This window comes from Cuculus canorus, chromosome 3 (genome assembly GCF_017976375.1).
Source record: "Cuculus canorus isolate bCucCan1 chromosome 3, bCucCan1.pri, whole genome shotgun sequence".
Lineage (NCBI taxonomy): Eukaryota > Metazoa > Chordata > Aves > Cuculiformes > Cuculidae > Cuculus > Cuculus canorus.
In genome coordinates this window covers 41000086-41013483 of record NC_071403.1, presented here as the reverse complement: position 1 = coordinate 41013483, position 13398 = coordinate 41000086, and the positions used below count along the sequence as shown (strand labels likewise).

The window sequence follows — 13398 nt, the reverse complement described above, 5'->3', positions numbered from 1 at the left end:
GATCAGTAAACCTGCTTAGGTGATGTTCACAGGCTGTACTTAGTGATGAAGTTTCTGTGGAAAGCTTTGTCCCAGTCTTAAGACTATTAGCCACTCAGCAACTTAGACTATTAACAAGTATTAGCAATTACACGTTTTTGGTTTGGCTTTGTTTGTGTGTTTAGTCTGAGGTCTTAATTAAGCCATAACAAACTCCTCTGGGGACAACCAGTGGGGAGCCCTACAGGAATTTCTCCAGCCAGTGAGCTGCAGACCATGGAAGGAGGAGTAAAGACCTCACTGTACAGATGGAAGTTCTTGGCTCTCCCTCCAAAAGCTTTTAACTACTGCAAACTAAGTTGCTTTTGCAACTACTTCTAGAAATGTTTGAGCTTGAGAAATGCAGTGGTATGGGCAAGATGAAATAGTTTACAAAGCTGAAAGAAGCATTTCAATCAAGAGGACAGTTTCTGATCTCTGACTTTCTTGAGGGCCCTGATGGTACCTAATTAGAAAGGAGGAGGGGGTTCTAACTGAAAATAGTGACCTGAAAAGAAGTGAAGAGCCTGAGGTCTGCCTCTGGTGGCAGATGTGGGAATATGCATGCTAACAAGTAATTGGTGCAAGAAAGACGTCAGGCTCTTCTGTCTCACAGAGTGAATGAAGGAAAGACTATGATGGTAAAAAGAAAAGGGAGTTCTGCACCGATGCAAGAGATCACTGGTTGAAAAAAAGACCACAAGAAATTATGTGATTAACAGCCATATCTTCATTTGGAAATGAGACTTGAACACACTATATGACGACTCACTCCTTTTGAGGGGATATTATTCCTATTTACAAATATAGAAAGAGAAGGGTAGGACTTCCCACCAGTAGCCACAAAAAGGCCAAAGGAAAAAGATACTAAAAAGAGTGACCCTGCAAAGTGAAAAATTGTCTTAGCCTATGATTGAGAAATTTTAATACAAGAAATAAAATCTTCCCTACTTGTAGGGCTGTCATGAACTAAAAATCACCACGGATGTAAAACTACCAATAGTTACTTCTGGCACACAAACAAAAGGAAAAAGCAGGCTTTCTTTATATTCACACTGAGACCACGTATAGATAAATACAGCTGCATGCATGTATATGTGGCTATAGAGACACACATAAACATACATACATATGCAAAGACATTACAGATACTTTCTTATTCACTACTCATGATATCATAGTTTTTTTTAAAAAAAAACCCCTTAATATAGTCCACACAAACAAGCCAGTTTCTCTGAGAATTTTAGTTATGTAAATCCATAAAATATTTTAAAATAATATACTAAACCTGTCTGGGGTTTAGGTAAATTCTCTCATGTGTGTATTCATCAGTAGAATAATCCATGTCTTTCTTATTTGGCTATTTCAATGCATGGGAGCACAACTCACAAACATTATTTTTCCTAGTTCTTCATAGTTTGGACAGCTGTAATTTTCTTGTTGCTGGTCCATTTCCCTATTTTTTCTCCACTAGGTGGCACAATTTATATTACTTTCTTAGACAATGTCTTCTACTGACCAAAATAAGGTCTATATTGGAAAAAAACCTTTCCTAATAAAAAAAAGTAAATAGCACATCAATTGAAATCCAGAAGACTCTCAGTACCCTCGTAAATGAAATACAGAATACACAGATTTAAATAAACTCACATATCTCATGCATATATTTGAATTCTCCCTTTAAATATTTTCCCCATTTCAATTACTTCATTCACTGACTTTTAATGAAAAATTGTTATTTGTTAAACCAAGAATTCCACTGCTTTGCTATAAAATTTCTTTAAAGTAAGTGAATCAGGCTAAGCTACCATTTGCTCTACAGCTCAGAGACAATCAAGCCAACAGAACAAAATGGAAAATGAAACCACAAAAGAGCAAAGCTTTTCCTATAATGTACTTGAGATGTCTAGGCACTATGCAACTCGGAAGGAAGCCAAGCTACTTGTATTGCAACAGGCAGTCTCAATGTGTTGACAAGTTATCTGAGACAGTCAGACTTGGGAGATTTGAAAGTAAATGTGATGAGATGATGTTGCAGAAAGCAGATAGCCTTACCAGAAACAGCACTAGTGTTCAGAAGAAAAGGAAGGAAATCAGACAATTCAGTTTCTGAAAGCCTCACCCAGTCAAAGAAAAGCTCTGGACATGTGAGAAACTGTGTGGTACTCCAGTGGTTTTGTTGTTATTGGGCTTGTAACATAACCTGTAGCTAAAGTCATGGGAAAGCCCATAAATGCAAGATCAAGAACTCTCCTTTAGTGTCAGCTTTTCCAAATAAGCTTATTCTTTGGTGCTCCATATGAGTATTATAAAGTTTTCTTACATTATTAAAAACTTTTGCAGAAAACATCTCAATGTATTGGCCCATAAAAAGAGATTGTTAGAGGACTTGCTGCCGTTTCAAACACTGAGAATGAGAAGTATCTTACAATTCATCTATTTATTCATGTTTAATTCATATTCAGGAGATTTCTGTCATTATGCAGCCTTAACCAAATCCATAGACCTCAATGTGATCACAGGCTTACTCTTGTCAGTAGTTCATCCATTTCCGTCACCAGGGTATCCAGATTGTCTTGTGCTAGCTGAAGAAGTCTCTCTGGTGCTCGCTGAGGTGAAAGTAAATGCTGTTGGGGAATAGAAGAGGCAGAGTGAAAATCTGTATTTAATGGAGCTCAGTGCTTCCAAATATTGTAGAGAAGAAGCATCAAAAGTCTCCTTTTCATTACAGTATGCAACTCCCTTTTGACACTGACTCTACTGTCACTCGCATTCAACATTATTCTCAGGAATCTTGACAGTTTTACACAGTTCAGTGGAGAATCCATAAGTATGGCAGGGAACATACAGTATATAAAATATGTAACTGCTGTATGGACCACCAGCATGAATACTATTTTGTTTGTATGTGACATCACTTTTTCCGTACCTGCAGCATAATTCCTTGCATATACATACACAAATTACTGCTGTGATATTTATTTCTTAAAATAAGTCAAAATAAATAACTGTAATAACATTTATCAACCAAAGAAAGTTTGAAGTAATTAAATCTTGGCTTTTTCTTCTTTTCTGAGCCTACTCACAGCTGTGTGTTTGAACAGATTCAGGTACAGTTGTACTGAAGCCCCGTTATTTATATATGTGTATATTGTGAATATACCTTTAATTCTTGTGTCATGTTCTCAAAACCATGCAACATTTTATATGGAGCAGGAAGTGGACCACTAAGGTTAACACTGAGAATCATCTGGTTTAGCTGATCCAGGTCACTGAGAAGCAGTCCTGTGCATTCATCATCACAAGCTAGGGGAAAGAAGAGCAAAGTTTATTCATTCCTGCTAAATGTTTAAGACATATGTTTGAGTTAGAAATTTCATGGCATACATACAATTCTGTGAGAGGTAACAATAATTTCAGATCATTTACTGCAAAAAAGCATAGTGTGAAAACAATGGGATAAACATCTAGGGAACAGGAAAGAACTTAACACTTAGGACTTGCTAATGGGACAGTTTAGTATAAACCATGAAAACAAAATCAGCAGGCATACTCACAAAAAGAGGAAACAATTATCCCCGCCTTTAGGAACTAGCCAATATAAAATCCTAAATCAGACAAGCAATTTAGATAAAGTCTGAGAACAGTGGGCAGGTAATTTGGAAAACCTAAGGAGCAATTTAAGAAGTATAGTATAGTTGTGGATTTGAATGTGTGAAAAAACCAAAGAAATCTTGCAATTTACACTTTAAAATCATATAACAACATGGCCAATCATGCCAAAATTGTAAAAAGTACCTACAGTTCAGGTAAAAATACTGATAGATTTCTTTTAAGAAACACTTATTCCTACCTACTTTTAATAATCAGCTTATAAGTTTTTCATCTATGCTTCATTTCTTGCAAACTCTCTTTAGCATGCAAAATAGTGGTGTATGCTATATATACAGAAAGGAGTTTGTATTCCCCTCCCTCGCTTTCTATTAACCATAACAAGAAATCCTGAAAATCTTAAATTCTTGTATCATTTATGCTGAAGATAGGAAAAATCTTCATCCTTTGGGACAGAGATGCGGGAATGGTTTTTCTGTTTCCCTTCATAAAGATTCTACATATGACTGGCAAACTTAAACAATATCTCAGGAGGTGGAGCAAACCACGAAGCAATGATTTAACCAGTGTTGTTAAGAGATACGGAAGATTATGCTGGAAGCTTTAGAAATACGTAATTGTGTCTTTCAGCAACACTCCTAGGCAGCTCAATGGCTAAAAACCCACTAAACAACGTGTATGTTTCTGTAGAATAAAGATAAGTCATTTTCAATAGAGAATAACACTTTTTTTCCCCTGAAAACTATTCTTCATTTAGATTAATCTTTCCTAATCTTTAAAGTTTTCACAGTTATTTAAATGTTGTTCTTACTCTGTAGGTGGGCTGTTCAATAGAGCAAGGATTTGAGTCAAATACAGAGAAAAGAATAATGAAACCCAGTTTAATATACCATGAAACTTGTGTGATGACTGAAAAGAGACAAGATAGACACTGGATTGATGCAGTAAGAAGTGGGTGCAAAAAACTAGATACTGTTATTTTTAAGACTTCCTTTTGCATTTTTGTTGCTTTTATCTGCAGTCTTCCTCCTATTTCACAGTATTTTGTTATATAAGCTGAACTGCACTGGAATTTCTCTCCAGCTGTTAACTGTGGGTATGATACATTCTGAATTATATTCCTATGTGAAATGATTAAAAAAAGGGTTATTACCATCCCATCTCCTGTGACCTGTGTGCTTGCTTTTACAAGTCTGAGAGAATTAAAGGAAAAAGCAAGTTTTACAGCCAAATGAATGTTTTATAAAACAAACACCTGCTACGTAGCTGGTCAAGAAGGTAAATAAACCTGATAATCATTTTGCAAGATGCAAATAACTATTCTAACTATAGGCAAATAACTATGATAAATACGATTCACACCAATGAGACAAAATGAACAGCTTATGAAGAAATGAAGTATTTTCAATGAGCAAACACTGATAAGTGAGTGTTCAGTATAAGTTAATGCCTCTTGCACTATAATCAGGTTGAAAAGAGGAACTACACCCAATGAGGACCACAGCTGGGTAGATGAGACAGGACTAAGCTACTCCAATATGCAGTCTGAAATGTGCCGTAGCTGTGGGAAATATTTCAAGAGCATGATTTTTCAAGACAAAATATTGCTGTCTAGCTATAAAAATGTCAAGATAAATTTGTGTCTAATGTTAACAAATGCAGCACTAAATTCAAATAATTACAGCAGTGCAAGCATGTAAGAGGCAAATCATGCAGTCAATATTACAATAGTCCAGCAAGCAATTAATTCAAATTACTGCATGTTCCATTTTCACTACACTCTGCCATGCACAATAATTCCTGTAAGGTTTTTGACTTACCTTTTGTGAGAAGAACCTCAAGAGTATGGATGCCAAAGAATTATTTTTTTCAAATAGTTGCTCAAGTATTACAGTACTTTTAAAAAAATAATTGCTCTTTTATTAAAGACACTACAAGACTGTGGACATCTAACAACTTATTCCACCTTACAAAGAGAAGATAATGTGCAATAAAGGAATCACATGTCTGAGCCACAATGTTTTCCTCCAATTGAGTGATTATCTAACACAATTTGGTTTTAATACATTAATTGCTGTTAGTGTTACAGATAGGTAATTTTTGGTCTGAAGGCAACCATGCAATCTCTGATACGAGGTGGTATCCTATGATAGTCAGTGACTCTTCAGTATTAGTTTCCTGCTGCTCGACAATAAAAAGTGTTGAGCTATTGTTAGGCTCACTGATCTGTTGGCTGCTTCCTCATTTTTTCCCATTTTGGCAGTGATCTCATAACAAAAACCAAACAAGCTTTCTTCTACCCTCAGAACAGCTTTAGTTTCCTTGCCTTGGCTGCTGGTTTCAGGGCGTCTGCATGATGTATCTCCAAAATCTTGGAAAATTCATACCCATATCACGGTCTAAAGTACTGACTCATCATTTCATTATAAATAATTTCATTATTTATTAAGCCTCATTTGCTGGTTCTGATGCATACTAATACCAGCTATGTTTATATAGTGCTTGGATCCAGCAAAAGACATTGGAGAGTGGGTCTAAATTCAACAGGAGCTCATGCATCACAAAAAAAGGAGAACAACTGATAGTATATCAACTTCTAGACCAAGTAGCAGTGTTTGTCTCTTATTGAGCTCACGCAGACAGAGAAGCTGCTGGGCAGCACAGAGTTAAGTTTAATTCCTACAGCTGTGCCATGAGGGCTCACAGCTTCTGTTAAACATGGAACACAGCAGAAGCTAGTCCAGTGCTTCATAAATCTGGTGTTTCACACAGTATCATTTTTTTCAGTAAGCTCCTAGCTCCTGCTGATTTAAGGACTCTGTAGGAGCTAGAAGATGCTTCTTTTCACAGATTCTTCAAGATCTGCCCCTGACAGAGACATCATCTCTGCTTAGTTCTGAATTTGGGAGGGCTGAGGTCATGGGGCTATTTCTTATTTTAGAAGGAAACCTTGATTCCACCAGGACCAGCGGCTAGGAGTTTCCTTGTTCTCCTGAGTGCAGAACTGAGTGGCAGCTGGGAAAAACTTCCTCTCATTGCAAGCACCAGTCTACTCAGAGTACAATAGTTAAGTGTCCAAGATCCAACTATTAAAAGAATGTGATTTTCTCCTCTTGCCAATATTGAAGATGTAAATTCATAAAGATATGTTTGTTGACTGTAGTACAGTCAAAGGTTCTTTTTTCTTTTCTGCAAGACTGAGTTAAAGAAAAATTTCTAACAATGTAATATGTTTGATCTCTCTATGTCATGAGTGCTTCCTGTTCCCTGTTAATATTGTACAGCAGAACCACACTGACTGCTTTATATTTAGGTTTTTCCTTGACCCCAAGCCTTTGGAACTTGAGTTCTGACTTGCCATGTGGTTAACAACAAAGCCTTGAAGTTCTTGGTAGAATAATTTTTTCCCCTAAACACTGCACAGTAGCAAGCACAGTCACTGTTCCACAAAAGCATTACAATCTATAGTTCTTCATTTTATGTAAAGCAAATTCTACAATTGAAGTGAAATGGATTGTCACAAGGTGTGACAAAAAAACCCACAAAAGAATTACTAAAAAAAATGCGTGATTGCAACACGCTTGATTCAAACTCCCTTGCAGCTCCTTCTTTCCACTTCAGATTGCTAAAGTCAAAGCTCTATAGGAAGGCTGAAAAGAGAGCAATACATGCTTTGGCTTGCTTATGTATTTCTGGTGTGTATGTATAAAAAACGAATCAAGAATAAACTAATGATCTCAGTCTGCCTGAGCATGTTGGGTACAGATGAACTGAGGAAAGGCTGTTCCTGCTAATATACATCTTAAGTACCGCAGTGATTATAGGCCAGTCAGCCTAGTTGCCAGCCTACAACTTTCAACAGAATAAAATTTACATATATTTGTTACAGTAAAAATGAGTGATGCGCAAGGAAGCATCAAACATGTAAAGGACAATTAATTTATAGTTATAAATAAAAATACGTAAGCATTAGAGGAGATCTGGGAGAACTTCTATCGTACTTGAAAGTATACAAGGATGCAGGCAGCACTATTTCAATAAGTTTGCAATCATTACTAGTTTTCTTATTGGAGACTGTTTCAAAACAGAAGAGAAAGTGAGTATAGGAAGTGGATTAGTTGAGACCAAAAATTACAAGGACATTTTCATCAGCAGAGTATTATGAGTATCTGTACATGATGGTCTAAATGGTCACTTTAGCTGGGGAAATAATACAGTTATTAAACATAATAATGCAAAATTTAGAATTTGTATGATATATAGTAGACCATTTAGACTCTTGTACGACTAATTAAAAAAAAAACCCAACCTTACTCTTTGGATATAATTTTCTATTCCGTAATGTCATCCTAAAGAAAACAACATTGTTCTGTCCTAAGAACATAAAGGGGAGTGAATTCTGTCTGTGTCATTCACCTGTAAGTATCTTTCCATTGCTATTTAGGAGTAAACAAATTCTCCTTTGTACAGTGGCTTTTAAAAAACATACATTCTCCTTCCATTCTACCTCTAGCTTTCTAAAATATAACTGTTATAACACAGCACTGAAAAGTGGCAAGCACTAAGCAACTGAAAAATGACATGTTATGAAAAAAAGCAGTAAGAACCTGGTAAAACAGATTTTCAGCTATAACAGAAATTGATCACTTTAATGAACATGCACGTTCTTCCAGGTTTCTTTTTCCTATCTTTTCTCTGCAGATTTTCACTCTAAATTCTTTAGAATAATTATGATAAATTATTTTGTATGTTACTATATAAATATTATATTTAAACAATAATACATTACAATATTGTGGCTAAAAAAACTGTCTAATTGGATTTAAATATAGCTTTCATGTAAGACTGTGTGGTGACCTTTTATATATTTGCCAAAAATTCATTATTGAGATGGTTATTCTGCTAAATATTCAAAATAAATTTTCACTTTCCTAAATACTAGCTATAACATACTAACTTTGGACAGCTTTATCACACTACATGTTGTATTACTTAAACTACATTTTTTTAGATATTGTTTGTATTTGCATGCATTTTCGTTAAGCAAGACCATTTTATCACCTACCTCAGGGTTCTTCACACTTCTGACAGGTACTGTGCAATTGCAGTATTTAAAATGGAATTCAGAAAATGAGCAGAAGTGGATAAACACATACAGCTCATTTGAAATACTGAATGCAAACAGGATTCTTTGTATGGCATTAGTTTTCTGTACATTAAGAGTACTTAATCACTATTAAGTTTCATTACAACAGAAGCTAGTCAGAAGGGAATTTACTGACTATTGGAAGTGGCTGATACACAAAAGTAAAAATAGATTGTATACAGGACCAAAATCTCAGCTGCATTCTCACCAGATTCTCCAGTCTCAACTCTGACTGGACAGAAAAATGTTCTGAGAGTAAGGAAAGAAAGCATAAGGGTTTCTCCAAAAGGTGTTTCAAATGGTTCTTTGACAGCACAATGACTACTTAAGCACATCAGAGGCTGCAGCAATGAATTCATATCAGAAGAGTTGTACTTTGAAGCCTGTGACATACTAGGCAGTGCTAACCACGAATGAATTCCCACCACGTCTACGCTTGCCACACTCCCTTTGTCTGCCACAGCCACCATGTCTACCACAAGCTACAAAGGTAAATGGTTTATTGATCAGGCTGGTGTTCTATCACATCAGGGTTATTGCCCTACATCAGTAAAGGTGGTTTTGGAGTAATATGGGGGTCGAAGAACCTTTAAGCAAAGGTAAAATCATACAGTGAGAGCAAACAGTCATAAAATGTCTACTGAAATATTTAATTGCAGTTTTTGCAATTTATGACATGAATGTTATTGATGTGGTGTCAGTAGTAACATATTAGTTCATGAGACAGGGAAGAGTCAAAGTACTTTCCACCCGTTCTCACAGCTGGCTCCTATTTTTATGACCAAAGGAAAGAAATCTTTTCAAGTGATTCCACCCTCTTAGCATTGACATGAAACACTGTGTGCAAAGGACTGTCCTTATGGTGAAAACTGATTATCTACTTAAAGTAAAAATGCCAGCACAGGTAGTGGAGACACATTTCAACACTGGCACATGAATATGTTGTAGTTAAATTGCATATTATCATGAACCACACCTTTCAAAGCAAAACCATAGAAAATTTGATTTGCCTGCGCACAGCTTTTCCCATTCTTAGTGAGGATTTTTAGCATTATTATCTACACAATCAAATATTCTGATTAACAAATTGGAAAACGCTTATAAATGACAACTTGCATTTAAGCTGTTTTGTACAAAGAAACTCTGCCATCCTGAATATCCAAGAGACTAATTCAGAATAGTGATATAATAAATAACTAGTAAAAAACATAACCGAGCAGCACTTGAGATTGAAAACACTGTGCAGCACTGGAAATAATGTAATGGGTATTCAGGATGTTGAAATATTAAGCTATTTTTGTTTAGATGCCACTCTGGAAAACACAGTCTTTATTTCAGAAGTTTGTAGCTGTAACGCTTGTCGTCTTAAGTCACGATTACAATTCTCCTTGACATGTAGGCCACAAAATGGAATCCAAAGCATAGTTACTTCAGCAGAGTAGCTGCTTCCTCTATCTGCATTCATTTTATCATCTAAAATAGAGATCATATGCTAGTTTGGAATTAAGTCCTAAACTGTATCATACTGCAAGACATCTTTCTGTACGACTCATGGCATAAAGCATTGCAACTGCTGGTAATTTAGGACAATACTAAAAAAATCACTAAAGTAAATATTGTCACAACAGCAGTGATAATCTTTAGCAAAACTATAGACTTCAAAAAACTCACAAAACGAAATCCTTCAAAGCTTCGTTGTCAGTTTTCAACGAGCATATCAACAAGTATTGAGAGTTTTCACAACGTCTCAAGGCTTGTGAAACAAATGGACCAGAACACTACAGTACTGAGAAACCTGGCAACTATTTTCAAGAATTCCACACAACTGACAAATGCAGAAGCAGGGTTGAATTTCTGAAATACGACAAACGCAATCAAAATTTTTTCAAAATTACATTAGTATACGTACAAATGCATTTCATGCCATCACGTGCATGCCGATGCTCACAGCCAACACACTTCCACCCTGTGAATCCAGGCTTGCAAGTGCACTGTCCAGTGACAGGGTCACAGGGAACAGGCAGGGAACCATAGTGATCACACTCACATTCCTGGCAGGAGCCTCCTGGAGTTTGTGGATTTCCTGTGTAGCCTGGAGAACATCTAGACATTGCAAATACAAAATCAGGTTTGGCTAACTGAGACACATAGTGTATTACAATGAACACTTGGCCAGGTGGTAAACAAAATGTATATGAACATTCATTCATTCACCATTAAATAATCTTGGGTGCTTTATGACTTCTTATGCATTTGTAGAGGCAGACACATTGCAAAATGTCCAACAAACTGATAATAACTTTTCACCAGGACAAGGAACAGTCTGGATAGAGGGAGTATGCAAATGCCATTCCATACACCTAACGGTTTTCAGTTAAACTTCCATTACACCATGACAAAAATGTTTCTACATTAGCAATATTTGGTCTGTACAGTATATAGTGCTTTCCCCACCCCCCAGCCACTTGTGTTATGCATTAGAAGTGAAATTTCACAGTAGACACTTGCAAATCTGAATCATCTTAATCTTAATCTTAAGTTGTCTTTCACAGTCAGTGCCCATGAGGACACAACAGTCACTAGAAGAAAGGGTATCGGTGACATCAACACGCACTATAAGCATCATACCTAATTTTAGATGAATTTCATATATTTCAGTTTAACTTCTGAGGCCCAGGGGTAAAACAACCCCTACAAATCAGGAAGCAAGACCAGGACAACATCAGTGATATACATAACACTGATTATCAGTTTACAGTGGGTGTACATAAAAATTTCCTACTATGGCTGTTTTAACAATATATGAAGAGGAAATAACTTATCCGAAGGCATGTATTTAAACATTAGTAAATACATGTTTATAGTATTAAAGAAAATTGTTCTCCTTCACGTATTGCATGCCTTTCCCTGTCCTTCTTTTTTCTTTTTCCATTCATCCTACCTTTCGCAATACTGGCCTTCATATCCAGGTGGGCATGCAGTACACCGGTAATCACTAGATCCTTCCGCAACACAAGAAGGGCTAAAACTAAAACAAAAACAAGTAAAAATCTTTTCCCACTCTATTGCATCATTTCACTATAAGACAGATGTGCAGAAGGGCCCACTGTAGACTCCATTCAGTGTAAATGGCAGCATTTTCTTATCTGTTTATACACTGGTAGAAGATCACCTCTTTGTGTTAAGAATTTTGTGAATGCCTTGCTGTGATACTTGGCACAATTTATACAAAAGCTGGAAGGGCAGAATCAATGAAGGTTGTATCTAAGGGTACGGAGTCAACAATGCCCATGCTATAGGCTTATGTGATTGAATGGTGCTGTCAATTACAGTGATCAAGTAAAGGTAGTACTGGGACGGATGTGAAGACTAAGAAACTGAGCTAAGGATGCGAAGATCAAGAAACATTCAGCCTTTCTAGTCTGATTTAACTTTAGACTGAATAAAAGGAGATAAGTCAGAAAGAGTTTACTCAAAGGTAAGACATAGAGAGGGAGAAAGGTACCAAAGCCATAGCCACATGGAATCTCCCCAAAAGGTAGCATCAGATGATCTCAAGGATGTACTGAAGAGAAAGGATTGGTCTACGGAGAAAAAAAAAAACCCTAAAAGCTATCTTCTTCATGATCACAGAGGGGTCATATTTTAATTATGAAGACACTAGGTTGTTTTTAGTAAATCATGACATAGATGAATAAATAGTGACTGCAGTGCACACTTATGGGAAGTCCACAAAATACCATGTTGCTGGAATATTAGTGCATTAAGTGCCTGCACAAACAGTTTAAACAAACAAAAACAGTAGGTAAGGGAAAAGAAAAACAGTTAAACATTAAAATGGTGCAATACTGTAAAAGCCTTTCAGCGCTTTGTAGAAGAACCAGAAAACCACCGAGATGGATAGCAGTGAGCCCAGAGCTCCTTCTTTGTACAGTATAGTCAGCATCCTACTCTAACTTGCTTATAATGCACTAAATCAATAGTACTTGAATGAGTATATAAAATTACACCTCTATTAAAAAAAAGTAAACAAATTGGTCTATTATTCATAAACTCATTATCCAACACATTTTCAACTCAATAGAAGTAGATCCATACCCTCAGGAACAACTCATTCTCTGCTCTTTTTATTTTTTTTTTAACTTACCATGTTTAAAGCTGCCTGTTGATTGTAGAGTGGTATAAATACAGTATTTAAAACCTTAATGGAGTTTTGTAAAATTTCATAAATAAAAATAATTGCACTATACTAATTCACAAGTATTATCATGTCAGTCATGACACAGTAAGCTAATGAGACACCTCATTAGTGATCTGTATTTCATGCAGATTATGATTACTCAGCTACCATGCAATAGCTGCAGGTAGTGAGATTTGTTTCCTTAATAGTATCTTGAACAGTTTTCACCAAGCCACACGACACATATATCCAAGGTGTGATACCCTCATTCCAATCTAATTCTGTAGCTTTATGGAACGGATTGATCCCACCTAGGCCTATCCATCTAAAAGTTAGGCATGTAGTCTGAGCCAACCGTACAGACATTCTTGAGTCCACACATTTCTCAGTTGTAAAGCACTTCAGTAAAGCCCTCTTCTGTGTTTTATGTTAGCTTTTAGAT

At 36.2% G+C, this 13398-nt stretch overlaps 1 protein-coding gene across 1 annotated transcript in view; it reads right to left on the bottom strand.

Moving 5' to 3' along the window:
• The window catches only part of LAMA2 (laminin subunit alpha 2), a 347214-nt gene that overhangs the window by 87389 nt on the left and 246427 nt on the right, over window positions 1–13398 (bottom strand). Inside the window, exons 31-34 of the mRNA XM_054061626.1 lie at window positions 11718–11804; window positions 10686–10879; window positions 3182–3324; window positions 2547–2645 (exon numbers count right to left, since the gene is read on the bottom strand). Coding sequence (XP_053917601.1) covers window positions 2547–2645; window positions 3182–3324; window positions 10686–10879; window positions 11718–11804 — 523 coding nt within the window. The remainder of the gene's footprint in view (window positions 1–2546; window positions 2646–3181; window positions 3325–10685; window positions 10880–11717; window positions 11805–13398) is intronic.